A 21,254-nucleotide genomic window follows, 5' to 3' on the forward strand; every position below is an offset into this window, starting at 1 on the left:
TTATTTACCAGCATCGGTGTTTTCACCCTGGGACAACTGTAACTCAGTACAACCAAGGAAGACCCGTTGCTTCCATAAAGACAATTTTATTTTTCTTCTTTACATATTTATTTTGGATATGCCTTATCTAGATTAAGAGAAAACAAGGATTTGAAAAGCAGAGTATCCCTTTTATTATAATTTCTTTTTACATAACCTTTTCAACCTAGATTCAGGTAACTACCTGTCTCTCCCATCATAGGAGAAGGGTCCTGCACATTACAATAGGCAAAAAGGCTTTTAGGAAATAAAATATTTTAAATTGATCCATTACAATTTTTCAATTTTCTTGAGTACATTGGAAAGTGGGAAAAAGACAGGAAGGAAAAATGGTTTTCCAAACAACCAGACTGTAACATCCTCTAGGTTTAATACACTCTTTATATTTTTTCTCCAAACAGGTACAAAGGAGGTTCAAGTGCTCTATGTGGATGCTTTTCCATACCTTAATATATATATTTTTTTACTCCCAGTAATCCTGGCCAGTGTTAAATCTAAACTCTCTGAAGCACATTAAGTCTCAATTATGCAAAATAACCCTGGGCAAACACAAACAAGGGGGAAGCATAGAAATAATGCTTATATCTCAACTACATTTTCAGAATCTAGAACTGCCAATTCGAGATGGGGAATATGCAGTGGGGAGAAAAGGTTACAGAATGTGATTAAGAATCGGAAATTTAGAATTTTAAGATTAAAAGAGCTTCTCGGAAGGACAATGAAGTAAACAGCACGAGGAGCGTAAAGGAATAAGGGAAGAGGGCCCAGTATAAGTCGGTTTATTATCAACTCCATCTTATGCTAGCATCCCTTTCTCGAAAGGAAAAAGATAAAAGTCCATAAAAAATATTTCAAAAGGTACTGCAAACTGCTATGATAATTTGTTGAAGCAAATTGCAGGCAATTGGTAGCTACAAAGAGGACCCCCACCCACCAAAAAAAAAAAAAAAAAAAGGGAAAAGAAAGGAGAAAGAACATAAAGTTTCTATTAGAACGAACTAGTTGCTTTTGGTGGGGAGAGGAGTGTGAGATAGGAAAGAACACATTTTCCTTCTATCTCATAAAAAAATTTAATGCAGTTTGCTTTTATGTAGGTGGCTAAAATATCTGATGACTAACCACTAAAATGTAATTTATGGACACTAAGGATAAAATAAATGTGACAAAGACAATGTGGAGAATAGATGCTAGCTAGTGAAACAGAACAAAATGGACTTACATGGGAGGTGAACAACTTTGTTGTGGGCCCACCCAATAAATCTTATATTTCCAAATCTACTCAACATACCAAAGTCAACTCCAAATCCTTACTGTGGGCAGGAAAGCATATTCTATATCCCTTCTATCCTTATTCCATTTTCTACCCCCACAATGGAGGGTTGGCAGGTCTGCAACATTCTGAAAAGAAACAATAGTGCATTCAAGACTGTGCACTGTAGGTGTTTCACTCCCTATTCCCTGGCATCCCAACCGCTGACACCAGTGGGTGTCAAGTAAGCCTCTTTCAGAGATGACATTTTGTTACCCCTCTTTTTGGGAAAAAAACAAAAGAGAAAATTGATAAACTTTGTAGTTTTAGTGTTTGTGAAAAACAAGCTGTTCCTTATTTTGTTCTCAGCAAAACTTCATTCTTTCCAACAGCATCGCACATTTCTGACAAACAATGAACAGGGCAGGCCTTGAATTCTTGCTTCTGAGGTACACAGGAGGCTAGACATTGCCCTGATAATTCCCTAAAAATGAGCCAGAATAGGTTTTTAGTCTTCTGGGAGTTACAAACTCGTATAAAACCACTACCTGTCTCTCCCGTGGACAGCGATAAGCAATCCACATGATGAAAATCCTTATCGCAAGGGAAGTGGTAATTCCCAGAATTTCAGGTGAAAGCCAAAGCCATTACCATACAGACCATTAGCTTTGTCTATTGAAGCCTTTCCTCTTCTGAAGTGACATTAAAAAGGAAACAAAATAGAACAATTTTCTTTGACTTAAACCTGTACGACTCACAGACTATTCCTTCACTAATGGCAGTGTCCTTCACTAATCGGGAGCTACAATGAACCAATGACAATGATAAAGCAAAGCAAAAACAACGACGACGACAAAGCAAGGGGCCAGCGTTGGGCCAATAGGGAGGTATGTGTAAAGAAATGATGGGGACAAAACAAAATCAAATCTGCAAGAGAAAATCTGTTATCTATAATTCAGACCCTGAACAACCTTCATCCCCTCAAAATTCCTAAGTCTCAATGCTCTAAAAACTCACAGAGCACTAATTATGACAAACCTAACATTATTCCCTAAAAATTAGGCTTCCGAAAAAGCACTAACCTACTGTAGTGATTTTATTAGTGCTGAGGACCAGCTTAAAGGCCACTGGAGAGCTATGATTTGAGGCTGGCTGTGCTTCTTCAACCCTCTATCTTGCCTTCAATAGTACCTCTTATGGAAAGGACCCCATGTCAGAATAATCTACTCTCTCCCAGCCCCACACAATATAGCAAAAAGACAAAAAAAAAAAAAAAAAAAAAAAAATCAGACTTTCCGTTAATAAATAAGGAATCTCAGGTTCCACAACACAAAAACACACATGTTCAAAGTGCAAATTTCTGCCATTAGTCTGGGACTTTACTCACTGTCTCACTGATACACAGCCCTGTCCTATGGTCAAAGAGACCACGCAGAGGGCAGTCCCCTCCCTCTCGGGAGCCTGCTTCGAAGCAAGCGAGCACCACTGAGAACCATATGGACGTGTTAGGAGGGGGACTGAGCTGCTGGGATCAGAGAGGAGGGAAGTGGTCCCCAGGTATCCTTCCTTTCCGAAACCCAGTGGGGAATGGAGGAAAAGGGATGAGAGATGTGTGCTGTTTTAACAGCTCACCCTAAGGGGCCCTAAAGTGCCAAGTCAAGCTGCCAGCCTCTAGAGATTAGAATTACAGGATACGTTAGGGGACAGTGTTGCGATGGGTAAGCCAGAACCACAGGGCAGCAGGAAAGGAGGAGGGGTTCAGAGGACAGTAACACACCATTAGAGTTAAAAGCTGACCCGGAGCACATCAGAGTTACAGGCTGGAGAAGGGGATCTGCTGACGAGCAAGAAGTCCGCCTGGCTGGAAGTGAGCATGAGGATGACCCTCACTTTAATAAGAGCTTCTTATTTTTTGTCTGCCTTCTGGTAAAGGCAACATCGATTTTATAAAGGGGACAAGAGAGGGAGAAGGGGTGGGTGTATGTGTGTGTGCTGTGATCCACAATGGAAAGAGCAGGCCCTTCGGTTATTTTACTAGATTTTAAATGCTTAAAATTTTTTTTGTCCTTTTTATCTTTTAAGTACAAAGTCTGAGCTGTCCCAGTGCCCCAAATCTTCCCTGCTACTAAGGTCCAGTAGAGTCTGAATCTTCAATCAGAACCTCTGTGGTAGCACCGAGTATATCCGAGTTCATGACCAGCCCTTCAGTGCCGCCACTGCTGCCACCAGCCACAAAGATCTTCCCATCAGCCATCAGGCTCACCCGCTCCGTCCCACTGCAGTACGACTTTGACACGCCTTCTGCCTCTAGCAGGAGGCACTCTCCAGAGGTGGAGTTTCCCAAGGGCTCAGGAAGAAGAGGAAGCCCCTGACCGTCTGCAGGTTGTGTCAGGGACTCTGGGTTAGTGCCCAAGATATCTGTGCTGGTGATGAGGGCGCCTGCATTGGCAGCCAGAGCTTCGGCGATCAGCACCTCAGGGTGGCTTTTTGCTTTGTGAGCCACTACACTGTCCTTCTTCTCAAATTTTTTGCCACAGATATTGCAAGAGAACTGGTAGAAGGAGTCTGCGTCATGCTTCTTCATGTGCCAATTAAGGGATGCCTTTTGCCGACAGGTGAATCCACAGATCTCGCATCTAAGGAGAGTGGAAGAGGAAATGGCTGATCACACAGAGAAATAAAAGCTCTCAATTCAGAGTCAGGGTGGGAATGCAGAGATCACATTTATAAGCAACAGTCAGTAACATATACTTCTTGTGAAAGATCAGGAAAAAGTACTAGATGAACACTAATCTGATTTCTTCTGTTTGTCTGAAAGATAGAAAAAGGTCACTAAGTAGTTCCCCCAACAACGCCCACTTTAATCTGATATATTAAAAAAAAGAATAGTGGCAGCTGAAATGTTTGTAAAGGAGCCAACCCTCAGGTGGGGTACAAGTACTTCTCAGCCAGATGTTCACCAGTAAATAAATACTCACTGTAATGGCTTCTCGCCAGTATGAATCATCCGATGCACTGCCAGATTGTGAGAACTCTTGAAGGCCCGAGCGCAGTATTCACAAATATAATCCCTTTGATCTAAGAAAAGTAATGTGGTTAGTGTTCCATTTAGAATCCCTCTAAGAATTTTTCTTCCTGGTGTACGATAAGCAAGCAGACGATCAAGCAGGTCAATGCAGAGTAAAAGCAACACAGTGTTCAATGTATAAACCCTTGGGTAAACAAAATTTTTAAAAGAAATATATAGTTTTCATCTTTTTCTTTAAACCAATACATTCAGTAGCATGAGGACCTGTTCAAACAAACAAGGAAACAAAAAAACCTAGATAGAAATATGAGAACTGAAGTCATAATCTCGATTTTATCAGTAATCCAGATCTTAGATGAACTGCTTAGCAAGTAAACAACTACATTTTCCATAGATTTTATTCTTTAAAAGTTTTTCACACACTGTGAAAGCTGAATGCTTTTGTATAAAGAATTTGGCCTTCAAACAACAACGACAGACCAAAAGAACCACCACCGTGAGCAAAGAATTTGGCATTCCTCAGAAGAAAAGTAATCCACATCTAAAGTGGTAATCATCTACTTTAGGTTTAAAAAAATGTTACACAAGAGAAACAATTTACATTTCTCTCAAAAGATGCAAGTTGCTGCTATCAAATACATCTCACCGTACCTGTATCTACCTCATTCTCCTACCCCGTATCTTCTACACCATTCACAACTACCTCCCTCTGTCATTTCACAGGCCCCCCCAATTTCACAGGATTTTTGATGAATCTGTTAAGAGTATGGAACCTATGAGGCAAAGGAGTATTGGACTTAATTATTTCTTCATCACTTGGTTCACAAGAGAGTAGACAAACAGACGCTCAATATTGTTTGTTGAGGGAATGACACTGCATTTTCTATGCCTTACACTTAAGATTACCACAAAGAGTGAAAACACGAGGATAAGTTAAAAGGCAAACAGTAACGAATTTAATCCTATACTTTATCCCAAATAGTTTTAAAACAAAGTGTGGGGAAACAGGTTTTTCTCAAGCTTGAATATACTTGGGAATCACCTGGGATCTAATTAAATGCAGATACTGATCCGGCAGGTCTGAGGCAGGGCCTGATGCTCTGTATCTAACAAGAGCTCAAGTGATGCCAGTGCTTGTTGGTCTAAATGTCGAGTAGCAAGCTCTAAAAACGCACACTCCTAACCCAGGGGACCCCGCATTATCTCCTGGGTCTTGTCTACTTTTTCAGCTCCACAGTGGCATCATGGCAAACTGGTGCGGTACCCATTTGCTTAAATAAATTGTATTTTCAAAGGAAGTCCACATATACTAATTTGGAAAAGGAAAACTCACAACACTGACATAACACTGTATTAACTAAATATTAATATTTGGAATTAACTAAATTTCTAAAAGTGACTTTGTCATCGTAGACTTACGACATTTAGCTAGAATAGTCTAAAAACTGGTTGTCAGAAAGTACTTTTCTACAGGATAAAATAGTTTAACAGGAAGAAAAAAATGTGGAGAAATGGCAGCACCTAGCAAGAAGCAGCGCAGCCAGCATCGTCTCTGAAAAAACGTAACGTAATTCAAACACTGTAGACTTTGGAATAATTAAGACTGGTATTTTGAAAGTCTACCACATGCCAGGCCCTGTGCAATCATTAGCACTTTCTATGTTATCTCATTTCCTTTTTATAATAACCCATCATACTGGTTTCATTATTATTCTTGATTTGCCTTAGTCACACACACAGTAAATGATGCAAAGGGGACATATATCAGTATGATCTTGGGCAAGAGACATGAATGGCACCTCTGCAACTGGAATTCCCAGCCTCACCTTCTACGACTTGAGAAAGTAACATGTAATAATCAAGTGTCCAGCATATCTTTGACTAGCTCTCATATCCAGCCAAATTCTTCCCATTAGCTACACTGCACCAAGATTATCAGTAGCTAAAAATGAGTGGAATTTGAATTCACTTTATAATGTGTATAACCGAGACATTCAGTTTCTCTTTTTGAGTCAAACAGCTCCTACATGAGGTTACATGTGAATTCAATAGCAGCAGAAGTCCCAGGAGCTCTTCAGTAGTTACCATAAACTACAAGCAAACCTCTCTACCACTTAGGCTTTCTCTTCATAATCTTCACTTTTAAACCATAAGAGCTACTACAAGCATCTACCCGAATTGGAATTAAAAAATCCTGCTTTTGCTAAAAACTAGTTGTGTGAACACAAGTAAATTATTTAATGTTGCTAAGCTTCTGGTTTCTTGGATGTAAAACAAGGCCAATACAAGCAAACCTGGTGAGGCTGAATGGATGGCTAAGTAACAATATATGTAAAGTGTCTGGTCCACAGTCGATACAGAGTGTGTACTCAAAAAAAGACCATTAGCAATGTCATGGAAGTTCATCTCAAAGAAGTCAAAGGAAAACAATTAAAAGCCCTAGTTTATTCATCCCCTGTGAAATTTGTTTTATTACATTTTTTCCCACCTTTCTCCCACGCTTGACTGTAGATTCTTTTAAGATTTCTGTTAGAAAAAAAAATCATTACCAATCTACACTTAAAAGTGCAGTGTATTAGCTACTTGATAAACATTTTTTTTAAAAAGTACCGGTATGATGTTTGGCGTGTCGCAGAAGTTGCTTCTGGAGCCTGAAGAGTCGCCCACAGGAGGGATGGGGACATACATATTTCTTCTTCAGCAAATGCTGATATTTAATGTGGTGCTAAACAGTAAAAGAAAGTGAAAAAGGATAAAAATTAAGGCTTCCTGAATGCTTGTTCCTTTGCTAAGTTAAAAGCACTGAAGGACAATCAAGTACTTTGTATAAGGATAGGGGGAGGCAGTACAATCAAGAGGTTAACAACATCGGCTGTGGCAACAGGCTTGGATTCCAATCTGGGTTTTGCTGTTTACTAGCAGTGTGAAATCAGATGATATATACTTAAACACTGCAAACTCCAGTTCTCATTTGTAAAATGGAGATCATGATAACTGTCTTACAGTGTTCTTGTGGGGATCTAGAGATTACATATTGTATGGTGCTTAGTGCAGCAAATGGCACATAGCAAAAGAATACTAGCTAACGTTAGTATAACAGAGCCAGAAATCAGACCTTAATCTCATGTTATACTTGCTGCTAAACTGAAGATCAAACAGGCATTTCTTAAGCTTTAGTAATTCGTATTTCACTTTCATGTTTTCTGCCAGACCTAATGTAAGTTGTATCTTTATTCACGTTAAAAAAAAAAAATCTACACACTTAAAACCTACAAACTAAAATTTTTAAATTTATTATAAACAATATTCAATAAATCACTGGTTTGAGTTACTAATCTTATTTTTAAAAAGTACACATTAAAATAAAATCTGTTCATCTGTGTTTTGGAATGTCGTTACAATCATCTCTTATATCAGAAGTACTTACACCACGATGGGAAACACTGGAATTTTCCAAGATTCCAAGGAAATTCTCCATTTGGGCTCACGTTGTTAAACACCTTTTTTTTTTTTTTTTAACGTGATGATTGAAGTAATTTTACATTGAAAGATTTTCTTAACATTTCATGTCAATGACAAAGCCTACACAAGTTCACAAATTATAATTTGTGAACTATGAGAGCTAGTAATGGAGCGTGACCTGAAAGGCTGCCTTACATAACAACTTCACTGACCTGCAAATAACGAGGGTGAGCAAGAACAGTTCCACATCCTTCCATCTCACAACGAACATATTGGATTGGAGGTTTTTTTCTATTATCAATATGGAGGAGAAAAGTTAGCAAAAGAGGCAGTCTGTTGCCTTTCACTGAAAGTGCACTATTAGAGAATAGTAAGTTTATAGTATGAAGAATTAAAACCTCTTTACTAGTATATAGCTTGCATAGAATTTATGTTAGAAGTAACCAGAAATTGCCAAATGTTTAATAATGTTTATAAAAAACAAAGCAAAATAAACCAGCAACCCCCCTAAAGGGTAAAGAACTATTAAGATTTTTAGAAACTTTAAGATCCTGCAGTGGAAATAAAAATATAGTAACACTGAATCAAGAACATTAGTGAAACTGCTTTTGTGAAATTTTTAAATAGCCATTCCTGCAAGATTATTATGACTAAATATGAGTCAACTACCTACCACCAGAAAAAAGATACAACATAGTAGGAGTATAAATTCTCACCTTCTTTTGGGTAATCGTGGACTTTTGTCATCTTTTCGTCTTCTTCCTCTCCTATAATTAAAACAGAATAAATAAACTGCCCACATATTCCAGACTGAAGCTTGAGTGAAGTATTGCTGTAAACAATACTCAAGACCAAAGCACAGGTGGCAGAAACAAAGGGCAACGCAGAATACATAAAGTCACAGACATATCTTGCAACCAAAGATTTCACTCTGAAGTTAATTTCACTTTCAAGTAAGTCTGTATCACAAGTTAATATACATCTTCCATAAACTATATAATACTATGGAAGATGTGGATAAACCTCAAGGTTACTATTTGAAGAGCTGTTTCAGTGAAAAGTCTATCATTTAAATTTTGTCAATTTAAAAAGTAGAGTAAAAAGAGTGTATCACCTAAAACTCCCCAAAATATAAACTATACTCTCCTTGCGATAGAACCAAAAAGCCTAAACACTTGAAAAAATCTTATTTCTGCAACAGGAAATTGTTGCCAGACAGAAAATTTTTACCTGGTCAAGGTTATTATGTCATTTACCTTCTGGCCCTTCTTTCGAAGGTCAACATTTGCCACACTTTTTCTTGCTGTTCTATTCTCTGCATCCCTATACCCACTATCTTACCCACTCGTTTGTATGTCTTTTAAGCATTGCTTTGCATTAAACTTTTCAAACGTTTGAGAAGAGTCTCTGCAATAAAACTGTCAGCTGCTTGGGGCAGCAGTATGTACGTGTCAACATCCCTACTCACACTCCCACACCCTGTGTTCCACTAGGGAAATCTGTTAGGTTTCCATTTTAATAGCAATTGCCCACTCACTTCCTAGGCGGTTCCTCATCCTCCCTAATTTCATTCTCTTCTTCTTTCACCTCTACCTCTACTTCCACTTTAATTTCTTTCTTCTCTTTCTCTTCTTTCACCTTCCCTGATTTTCTCCGTGGCTTTGGGGTTTCCCTGAAAACACAAATACATTTCAACATTGTTAACTAGCAGAGGATCTTTTCAAGGAAAACTGACAAGGTAAAGCCTAGTGTTACCACTGACTTATTGTAAAATTATGATCCTCAGCTCATGAAATGTGATTTCCAGACAACCATTCCTCATATGGACAGTAATAAGTATTTAAAACCTATGGGATGACTCCCCAGGCTAATGATGCTCTAGAAGGAAATCTCACTATAGTTGTAAAGAAAAACAAGGTAAAAATAGAAAATTCTAAGTATTCAGGCAATTCATGATATCTTATCATAATAAAACATGCAGACATCATAATGATATGGAAATGATCAAAATAAATGGAAGAAAGGGCTGTACACAAGGGGGTAATAAGATAATGTTAGATTTGCAAAATTAGTGCATAACTAATTATCCATTTAAAATTAAGACTATACCCATTAGTTTGGCAATATGGCAAGAAAAAAGCCTGGCAACAGTTATTTCCTAACTCATTTTTCACTGACATATCTAGAGTAAAATGAGACATGCCTTTCTAAATGGGGTTTGTAGGTCTCATCTCTTGGGTCGTCTTTGAATGGTATTTCCTCTTCACTGATTAACATCTCTTCTTCCTCCTCCTCCTCATCACTACTAAAAAGAAGCAAATAAAAATTAGAAATTCTAATGTAAGGATTATATCTGAGAAAATTCGATTTTCTAATTTTAATATATGTGCTGCCAAAGAGAGCACTGGATTTTATTTGGTAATTTTTTTAGAGATAGCCAAAGAGTCACAAGAAGTTATCTAGACTTTTTATACTTAGTCTAGTTGAATTGCAATCCAGCTCCTTTATCCTGAAGACCTAGAACTGAAAATCCTAGATATGCTATCACTTCATTAAATAAGGTAATGACTACTCAATGACATGAAGAGTTAAAAATCAATCGACTCTATAATACCACATCTAGTAATCTGCTGTATCAAAAAAGATCCATCCACACACAGAAAAAAAAATTCGCATGACTTATCACTCAAGATACTGATAAAATTTCAATACCCTGATCTAAAACACTCACATTTCATATTACTGCCTAGCATGGAATAAGCCAGAACACAGAAGATACTCAAGACAATTTCTGAACTACATAACTAAAGGTTACATGGTTAAAACTGTCATCAAGAACAAAGCAAAACCTAAACTGAATACCAAAACTGAAGTTAATTTCTGTTACAGCTCAAAATATGTTCAAGTAGAAAACAACTTTGAATTGTTTAATATGACTGTACTCTAGGTCCCCAAGGGTTTAAGTATGAAAAGCTTCTTACCTAATGCCACCTGGAGATTGACGCTCTTCTGCAACATCTGGAAAAATAAAGCCAAAATGAGACTTACGTAGGTATATTTTCTCCCTATAACTGAGAGACTCGAAGCAAATTACTATGTGAGGTAATCACACAAAAGGAGAACATCTGCAAATTGTCAAAAAGGAACCCCTTCCTAGACTACCACACCTGCCCGTCCCTGAAAGTCAAGCTGTTTTGGAAAATGTTCGGCAGTACGTGTAAAATCAATAGGCCCCTGGCTCTTAAAATAATCACACTCTACTTGCACTGTACCATAATCAAGCGGATCTGTATTTGGTTCCGACTTGCAGATGAGCTGCAACGAACCAGTCTTGGACCTAGAGCTTCGGGTGGTCTCTGTGTCACGATGCCGAGAGACAGATGTTCTGCTGCTGCTACTGCGCCAGCCCCGGCTGGGCCTTGCTGCAGCAATGGAAACTTCCTGAGGGAGGGCAGAATCGTCTTCTTCCTCTTTCTCTTCCTTGGGATCTAGATGAAAACATATACCATTCTTGTTAAGTTTACAGTTAAGCAATAGCCATCTCTGTATACCTAATATTATACATGTACTCAATGAAAAGATGGATTTTTTTTCAGGGGAAAAACCCTTAGATTTTTTAACGAAATAAGAGAAAACACAAAATGGGAGAAAAATCAAATAAAACATATCCCTACTGTCATCTCTCTAAAGAAAAAACATCATTTTGTAAAGTAGTTAATTTTATACTGCTTTATCTACTAACAAGTGAATGGCTAAGAGGAGCATGTAAAATATATCAAAGTATATTCAATTAATGGAAATCTAACATTTAGATCTAAGACAAAAGAAACTAACGTGAGTGATCCCAGAAAGATGACTGGCTTGAAAAGAATCACAGGTCTGGATGTTCTAACCACTGACACTGTCAAGGAGTTGCTGAAGAGGGACTCCGTACCATGAACGCCTCCCCTTGACCCTCGCAGTTTCACTGAGAAATCATGGCACGAGTTTAAATTAACCTACAGGGCAAAACTCGACCAAGGCCAGCCCTGGTGCCGTTCTGTTCCAGTTGTTCTATAAGACACCGCACACAGGCACACACACCATCTGCTACTGTTACCCTGTATGTCCCCAGGCTTTTAAGGGAGAATTAGATAAGGTAGGGTCACCCTCTTCTGTGCAATAGATAACAAAAACATTTAGAAATTGGCTTTCAAACCTAGAGTAGCTTATTACTTGTCTCTACATGAGTTAGTATATTAAAAGTTAGGCTATTTCGATGATAGAAGAGTCTTTTAATAACCTCAGAATGGTAAAGGCCTTCTTAAGAATAGCAGAAAATTTCACGTCATAGGACTGATACAGCTGACTACATAAAAATTTTCTGCATCGCGAATTCCGTTACAGGCAAAGTCTAACAGCTCAATCGAAAAATGATAACTCGGTAAACAATATGGCTTTCAAACATGCAAACAACAACAAAAAAGCTCAATCCACCCATAATAATAGAAATTTAAATGAAAATGATAGTGTGACACCATTGTTCCCCTATCATATAGGCAATAATCCAAATGCTTGACAGCACAGCACACAGGCCAGGCTGCAGGACAACAGGCGTCCAACACAGACCAGGGCACGTGCACTGCCAAAACCTCTACGGAGGACAATTTGGCAATATCTTCCAGAATTATAAATGCACACATCTCTTCATATTCATTTCTGCTACTAGGAATTTATCCTACAAAACCACAATTACTTATAAAATGACACATATAGTCATTACAGCATTGTTTTTAGTAGTAAAAGAGTAGAAAACTAAATATCAGGAGGTGACTGGTTATAAGAATTTTGATACATCTAGTCAATGGGCAACAGCATGGAAATCAAGTCCATGACACTTAATTGAGCAAAAATCCAATATTCATGTAATACTCAAATATTATATATGTTTTATGCTTCTTATAGAAATAATAATAGTGCTGGAAAGATAATGCAAGAAATTGATAAACACTAGTCATCTTCGGGGAAGGTCCAAAAATACACCCATCAATTCCATCTTGAAGCTTTTACCTTAGGAAAACAAACTAGCACACAGTGGTTCACTGAGCATGTTTATAACAGATAAATAATGAAAATAACCTAACCTTCCACCAACAAGGAAGTGTTGAAATAAACCATATTACCAAGATGAAATGTTTACATAGAGGATCTGTAAAAAATGACATGAATTGTTGGCAAAAACATTGTTAAATGAAAAAATATATACAGACATTGTGTATGTATGTGTAAAAAGATCTGTAAAATACAGCTTCCTCCACTGTGGAACAAGGTGGTGACTAGGGTCTACTTCAGCTTTAACTATACTGTTTAAAGGTTTTATGAGAATATATTCAGGCAACAGAATAAAATTAGTTTGAAATGTAGAGACGACCAGCAGTGGGAACTTAAGAACCTGCCATAATTATTAAATCAGATGTGCATTTCTGTTCAGTTTTCCTTTCTACTCTGTTCTGTTTCCTACCCTCCCCGTGATCTACTTTAAGTATCAAAATAAAATAAGAAAGGGCTACAGTTGAAAACATTTTAAAAACGTTCTAGTCTAACTACAATCCAGTAAGTTTTACTCATCATAAAGTAACTGGAAAACCAAAGAAGATAATCTGGTCATGATCACAAAACTAGCTAAGCAGACTTAGATCTAAAAATCCTGTCTTATGACCAGTAATCAAGGACTTTTACATATAGATCATGACTGCTTTTAAAAGAATTTCTTCAAAGGGAGTCAGTCAATACCTTCCATAAAGTATTATAACATTAAATAATGGAAGGAAAATTTATTCAAACCAACTATGCCAGTTTGGACTTTAAACACACTCTATAATCTTCCTGTACCCCATAAAGAGCTCTTCTTCTTCATAATGAAAGAACTGTGAGCCCACCCCTTCTCATACTGTGGATCGTAGCCACTAGACAAATGATAGCAACCTGATGAGAATTGCTTATCGTTAGAAATAAAGCATAATAACCTGTCTTATTGAAGACCACATCCATCCCCCAAAACTCGTCTTAAAAAATTGTCAGAGTGATATCAGCAAAAATGTCCTTCAATAGCGTGTGTGTGCTCTCTCTCTCTCTTTCTCCCCTTCTCTCTCTCCTGCAGCTCTCTACCCACCCCGCCCTCCCCCAGCCCCAGCTCTTCCTTCTACTTTCCTTCCCTCCTTCCCTCTCTGCCAGAATCAATTTTGTAAAAACTCTGGAAAACCTTTCAGAAAGGTTTACAGCAATCAAGTAAACACTGAATCAAGAAAAAGTTAAGCAAGACATTTAAAAAAAATCTGTCAATTTACTTGTTGAACACAACAAGCTAAAGGAAACAGAGCTTTTAGAGACCACGCAAGACAAAGAATATGGTCTTTTAAAAAAATATGCTCAAAGAGCTATAGAAAACCACTGACAAAGAATTAAAGGAAACCAGGAGAACGGTGCTACAACAAATAGAGAAAGTCAACAGAGATAGTAATTGTAAAAAGGAACCAAATTCTGGAGCTGAAAAATATAACTAAAATGAAAATTCAGTGGAGGGTTTCACCCAACAGCAGATGTGAGAAAGGAGATGAATCAGCCAACTATAAGATGGGTTAACTGAGAGTCTCTAGTCTGGAGAACAGACAGAAAAAGGAATGAAGAAAAATAAACAGAGCCTGAGATACCTGCGGGACCAGTATGCATACCAACATACACATGAGAGTCCCAAAGGGAGCACAGAAAATGGAGCAGAAAAAATACTTGGAGAAATAAAGGCCAAAAACGTCCCCAAATTAAAAGACATGAATTTACACAAATAAGATGCTCAACGAACTCCAAAAAGGATCAACTCAGAGCTCCACGACAAGATGCATTATAATCAAACTGTCAAAAACTAAAAGAGAGAACCTTGAAAACAGCAAGGAAGTGACTTATCAGGTATAAAGGATGCTCAGTAAGAGTAACAGCCTGTTTCCCATCAGAAACCATGGAGACCAGAAAGCAGAGGGACTACCTTTAAAAATGGAGAAATTAAAACATTCCTAGATAAACAAAAGCTGTTTGTTGCTCCTGCCGTACAAGAAATGCTATAGGGAAAAGGTGAAAGGAAGCAGCAGCACAAATTAATAGTTAAAAAACAGTCATAGGGATTTAGAGCATAGCACAGGGAACAGAGTCAACATTATTGCAATGGCTGTGTGTAATGCCAGATGGGTGCTAGAGTCATTGGGGGGATAGCTTCATGGACTGTATAAATGCCTAACTTTTTTAAATGAAAAGGAAGGAAGGAAGGAAGGAAGGAAGGAAGAAGGAAGGAAGAAGGAAGGAAGGGAAGGAAGGAGGAGGAAGGAAGGAAGGAAGGAAGAAGGAAGGAAGGAAAAGGAAGGAAGGAAGGAAGGAAGGAAGGAGGGAAGGCAGGCAGGCAGGCAGGCAGGCAGGCTGGGTGGCTGGCTGGCTGGCTATAGAGTCTGAAAGGCTGAAATGAAAGGACTCTAGACAGTAACTCAAAGCCATACGAAGAAATGAAAACAGGTATAAAGGTAATAACGTAAGTAAATATAAAATAGTATTATTGTATTTTTGGTTTTTTAACTTTTTCTCCTACATGACTTAAAAGACAAACGTATAAAACAATAATTAAAAATCTATATTAATGGGCACACAAGACAGAAAGATAGCAAGTGCTGGTTCCTTTTTGCTTAACAGTTCATTCCTCGATTTCTCTCTTTCCTCTCACATTTTAGTATAAGCAGCAAGTAGAAACCAGGCTGCACTTTCCACACTTTCTTGGAAATCTTCTCAGTATATATACAAGTTAATCACTTAGATGTTCCACTTTTCACCCAACAGGCACAATTCAGACAAGTTCTCTGCCACTGTGTAACAAGGATCACTTTTCCTCTGCTGTCCAGTAACATGTTCATCGCTTCCTTCTAAGGCCTCCCCTGGTCATCTTGAATTCCCATATTTCTGCCAGCCTTGAGGCAATCTAGGTAGCTCTTTTTTGATTAAGTGCCTCAGAATTCTCCCAGCCACTGGCCATTAACCAAAACCATTTCCACATTTTTAGGTATTCTGCTGCAGCAACACTCCACTTCTGCATTAGTTTCCTAGGGTGGCCATAAGAAATCACCACAAAGACCTGCTTGTCTGCAAAGATCCTATTTCCAAATAATGTCATAGTCGCATGTACTCAATACCTTTTCTGGGGGAATCAATTCAATCATTGTAAATAGCTCTATTGCTATCAGACGATACAGAGCTCAAGTCAAAGACTGATATATAACAGACACTGAATACTGATAATAAGGGTCAATCAATCAAGATATAAGATACCTGATACATGACAACTGACGGGAGAAAGAGGCAGTACTGAAGGAAGTTGGATGCTTCAATACAACTTTAATGGATAGAATAACTAGTCAGAAGTTCAATTAGGAAATAGAGGACTTTAGCAAAACTACAAAAAAATTAGGCCAGACATATACACAAAAACAGCAGAATACACACACACACAGAAGATTCTCCAAGGTAGAACCTATGTAAGGCTACAAAACGGGTCTCCAATTTTAAAAGACTGATATCTTATAAAGAATGTTCTCTGATCACAATGGAATGAAACTAAAAATTGGTATCAAAGGAAAAACTAGAAAATTCCTGAGCATGTGGAAAATAAACACCACACTCTTAAACAACCAATGGGTTAAAGAAATCACAAGGTAAATTAGAAAATACTTAAAAATGCACTAAAATAAAAATGCAACATACCATAACTTATGGGATGCAGTGAAAGCATTGCTTAGAGGAAAATTTATATACATAAATGCCTACATTAAATAGAAAAAAAAGCACATTTCTAATCAATAACCTAATTTATACCTTAAAAAAAAGGGGGTTGGGGGGAATAAAAGCAGCAAACCAAACCCAAAGCTACAACAAAGGAAACAAAGGTAGAACAGAGATAAATAAGAAAACAGAAAACCAATAGAGAAAAATCAATGGAATCAAAAGCCGGTTCTTTGAAAAGATCAATGAAATTGACAAACCTTGAACTAGACTAAGGGAAAAAAAGAGAAGACTCCAATTAATAACACTTTAAATAAAAGTGAGGACATTATCACTAACTACAGAAATAAAAAACATTGATTATGAGAAAACAATGAAAAACTGTATGCCAACAAGTTAAATAAACTACATAAAATAAACAAATTCCCAGACACATACATACTAACTCCAGAAAGAGAAAATCTGTACATACTTATAACAAGTGAAGATGCTGACTTATTGATCAAAAACCTCCCAATGGAAAAAAAGTCCAGGAGCAGATGGTTTCACTGGCGAATTCCACTAAATATTTAAAGAAAGAATCAACATTAATCCTTTTCGAGCTGAATCCAGCAGCAAATTAAGACTATGCAGCATGTTAACACACTATGAACAAGTGGGATGCATCCCAGGATTTTGAGGGTTGTACAACATACAAAAATCAACTCATGAATATAACATATGTGAACAGATTGAAGAAAAAAAGTCCACACGATCGTCTCAATTGATGCAGTAAAAGCATTTGACAAAATTACAAATTTTCATGGTAAGAATACACAACAAACTAGGAACAGAATGGACCTTCCTCAACCTGACAGGGCATTTAACAAAACCCTAGAGCTAATATACTCAGTGGCAAAAGACTGAAAGCTCTCTCCCTAGGATCAGGAAGAAGACAAGGATGGCCTCTTTCTCCATTTCTATTTAAGACCGTCCTGGAAGTTTTAGCCAGAACAATTAAGCAAGGGGAAAAAAGGCACCCAAATTGCAAAGAAGTAAAACTATCTCTATTTGAAAATGATCTTATTTCTAAAGGAAATTCTAAAGAATCCACAAAAACACTATTAAAGGAAACACAAATTTAGCAAAGCTGTATAATACAAACTCAACAAAAATTAGTTGTTTTTCCATATACTGGTGATGCGCGATCCAAAAAAGGAAGAAAAGGATTGCATTTACAATTAAACAGAATAAAATACTTAAATATTGCTAAAATGGTAGGTTGAATATAATCTCTACCAAAATCCCAGATTCCTTTTCAGCAGAAATTGACAACTTAATCCTAAAATTCATATGAAAATGCAAGGGACCCAGATTAGAAAGAAACAACCTTGAAAAAGAAGAACAAAGTTGGAGGACTCACTTTGTTCTTCTCAAACTCAAAACTCACGTCAAAACTACAGTAACTAATTATTAGTACTACAGTGTGGTACTGACAGGAGGACAGACATATAGACCAATGGAACTGAACTGAGCATCCAGATATAAACCCATGTATCTATGGTCAAATAATTTTCAACAAGGCTGCTAAGACCATAAATGGGGAAAGAATAGTCTTTTCAATAAATCGTTCTGAGACAACTGGATATCCACATGCAAAGAATGAAGTTGGACCCTTACTTTGTATCATACACAAAAAATAACTCAAAATGGAGCAAAGACCTATATTTAAGAGCTAACACTAAAAAACTCTTAGAAGTGAAGAAAACCTACAGAATGGGGGAAAATATCTGCAGGTCACATATCCAATAAGAGTCTAATATCAAGAATATATTAAAAACTCTCAATTCAACAACAAAAAGTCAAACCATACAATTAAAAAATGGGCAAAAGACTTAAAATACACATCTCTCTAAAAGTACACAATGGCCAAAAGTATACAAAGATGCTCAATGTACGTCATTATTGAAATGCAAATCAAAACCACAATGAGATCACCACTTCAAACTCACTAAAATGGCTACATAATAATTTAAAAAAGTAATAACAAGAGTTGGAGGAGGTGGAGAAATTGGAATTTCTGTACATTGCTGGTGGGAATGTAAAATGGTAGTCACTGAGGAAAACAGCAGTTCCTCAAAAACACAGACATAGAATTACCAGACTCAGCAATTCTTCTCCTAGGTATATACTCCCCAAATTGGCAACAAGTATCCAAACAAATACTTGTAATGTTCACAGCAATACAACTCACAACAGCCAATATGTGGAAACTCAAATGTCCATCAACTACTGGATAAACAAAATGTAGCATTATCCAGATACTGGAGTATTATTCATAAAAAGAAATGAAGTACTAATACATGCTACAAATATTGAAATTATGCTAAACAACAGAAGCAAGACTTGAAAGTTATATATTGTATTGATTCCATTTACATAAAATATTCAGAACAGTTAAGTTTAATATTTTAAGGTAATTAAAGTAAAAGCAGATTAATGTTTTGTTAGAGGCTGGGGAGAGGGGCAAACAGGGAATGATTGCTTTTAATCAGTTAAGGGGTCTAACTTGTTTAGGATGAAAATGTCTGGAAGCAGGCAGAAGTAAGGGATGCACGACATTGTAAATGTATTAAATGTCACTGAATTTTAAGCTTTTAATTTTTGTTCATTAATTTCACATCCCCCTCTATATATGTATGCATATGTATGTATATGAAAAAAAATACTGTCAGGCTTCCTGAGACATTAACTACAAAAGGGTAATTCACACATTAGCATAAGCAATCCTGATCAGATAGAAAAGAACAAATTTTTTGTGTGGCACTTGAAAGGCAATTTCTAGCTGTTTCTCACAAAAGCAACTGATCGGAGGAGACTCTTGATATGTAAGAACAGAGGAAAGCCACAGCAGCCTAGGTGAACACCAGGAAGGTCACTGCCTGAGCACCATGCAGACACAGCGAGTACAACCATATCTTTGAAAGAGGAAGAAGGGACAAAGAAAGAGTGGTTGATAGTGTGAAATGAGATGCGAAGGTACTAGTGCTACTGGCAGGAATGTTTCTCCTAATTTTTCTAGGTAGCAAAAGGTGAAATGTAGGATTTATCTCAATCCTACAGCAACAGATAATTCTTTCAAAACCACCTAACTCACCAAATTCCGAGAGCCACCTGAGCATAAAATACTTCAAGATAGAAGGGTCATCCTAACATGACCTGGCCCTCTTTCAGGGTACCCCATTTTTCTATCTCGAGCTTAGACAAATTAAATGACTTGTTCAGGATTACAAAGCTAACATTGACCGTTGGATGAAACAGGGAGTGGCTGGTTGATAGGCTGGGAAAAAGCTAGAGTAAAGGTCTTCTCATTTCTTTAAATACTTACATTTCCTCTGAGAAACTAATAAACCTTAAACACTGGTTAAGCGCTTGGCAGTACAGTGGATTTTTCATCTTTTAAAATTTAGTCCTCATAACCATCATGTTATTGTCTTTATAGATGAGGAAAACAAGTAGTAACTGACGTTCCCCAGACTCACGTATTAAGTTGTAGAGCTAGCATCTGAACCCAGGTCTAAGTCCAGAGTCTATATTCTTCCTCTGTACCATGCCTTACCACATAAAAGGGAATAAGGAAAGCACAAGTCCAAGGGCTTCCTGCAGATTGGACTCATTACCACCTAGCCTTAGGTTCAAGAGCCAAGAGAGGGCCCCATTTATGTAATACAGTGACCTAAAAGACTACAAGAATGATTCCATAAGTGAAAGTCTAAAATTGCATGTAGTATTTTGCTTCAAAACAGAGAACTGGAGGATTTTTTTTAATGATTAAAAGACAGTAAAAAAGCTGAGAGCGCTTCAAACTTCAATTAAGAAATTAAATGATTTGTACATTTCGATCTGGTTTACTCATTTTTAAATCAACAAGACTGTGTGTATATGTGTTAATATTTAGATTTTCCTTTCTTGTTCTAATCATTTCCTTCACTGTTCACTACATCTGTTTTTATTTAATTTCCAGCAGACACCACCCACTGGAGCCTTGAGAGAGAGGAAGGATGAGAGATATGAACATTTACAAAATTTCTACAGATAAAAATTAGAATCACAACTCAGTGTCACTTATTTTCAAAGTATAGGCGTTAGGTGAATAAATTCTCTCTCTTCAAAACATTAAAAGACAGCTTAGACAAAAGTTTGAGAAAGTAAAAGGATGCTTTCTCTTTGAAACTGCAGCTCTGAAAACCAGTGTTCATTAACTTAATGGTCTCTATAGCTAACAATTAGCTCAAAATTTAACATTTCAGTTTGAATAAAGCAAGGTGAACTCCAAAGAATGAGTGGGCACTACTAGCTAGGTGATAGAGAGGAGGGGAAATAAGGTGGAAGAGTGCATGTAAATGTCATGAGATGGAAAATGGAGTAAGACCAGTATGACTGGAGCAGAGAGAACACGACAAAAACTGTCATCATTTATGTCACTGAGGCCGCCAGAAAATTCGTAATAAAAAAGGTAGCCACAGAAACCAGGGCAAGAGTTTAAGTAGGAAGGCATGATCAGATTTCCCATTTTAATGTTCATTCTGGTTGCAGGCGAGAGAATGACTTAGGTGGGTAGATTCAAGGAGACCAGCTAAGTCTACTGCAACAGACGAGGCAACGAATAATAGCTTGATAAAGAACAGCATTGTAGATGCAAAGAAC

The 21,254-nt window shown here is 37.3% G+C and overlaps 1 protein-coding gene across 2 annotated transcripts in view; it reads right to left on the reverse strand.

Annotated features, from left to right (window-relative positions):
* Nucleotides 1-70: 70 nt before the first annotated feature.
* Nucleotides 71-21,254, reverse strand: part of ZFP91 (ZFP91 zinc finger protein, atypical E3 ubiquitin ligase) — a 36,374-nt gene continuing 15,190 nt past the window's right edge. The window contains exons 3-11 of one of the 2 annotated variants that reach the window (XM_039860445.1): nucleotides 11,051-11,266; nucleotides 10,760-10,796; nucleotides 9,982-10,080; nucleotides 9,316-9,450; nucleotides 8,495-8,545; nucleotides 7,991-8,069; nucleotides 6,927-7,041; nucleotides 4,267-4,366; nucleotides 71-3,924 (exon numbers count right to left, since the gene is read on the reverse strand). In XM_039860445.1, the coding sequence (XP_039716379.1) occupies nucleotides 3,414-3,924; nucleotides 4,267-4,366; nucleotides 6,927-7,041; nucleotides 7,991-8,069; nucleotides 8,495-8,545; nucleotides 9,316-9,450; nucleotides 9,982-10,080; nucleotides 10,760-10,796; nucleotides 11,051-11,266 (1,343 nt within the window). In that variant the 3' untranslated portion in view covers nucleotides 71-3,413. Of the gene's footprint in view, nucleotides 3,925-4,266; nucleotides 4,367-6,926; nucleotides 7,042-7,990; nucleotides 8,070-8,494; nucleotides 8,546-9,315; nucleotides 9,451-9,981; nucleotides 10,084-10,759; nucleotides 10,797-11,050; nucleotides 11,267-21,254 lie in introns of both variants that reach the window. The other variant, XM_039860444.1, reaches the window with a different exon arrangement.

This window comes from Pteropus medius, unplaced genomic scaffold (assembly GCF_902729225.1).
Source record: "Pteropus medius unplaced genomic scaffold, Ma_sr-lr_union100, whole genome shotgun sequence".
In the NCBI taxonomy this organism is placed as follows: Eukaryota; Metazoa; Chordata; class Mammalia; order Chiroptera; family Pteropodidae; genus Pteropus; species Pteropus medius.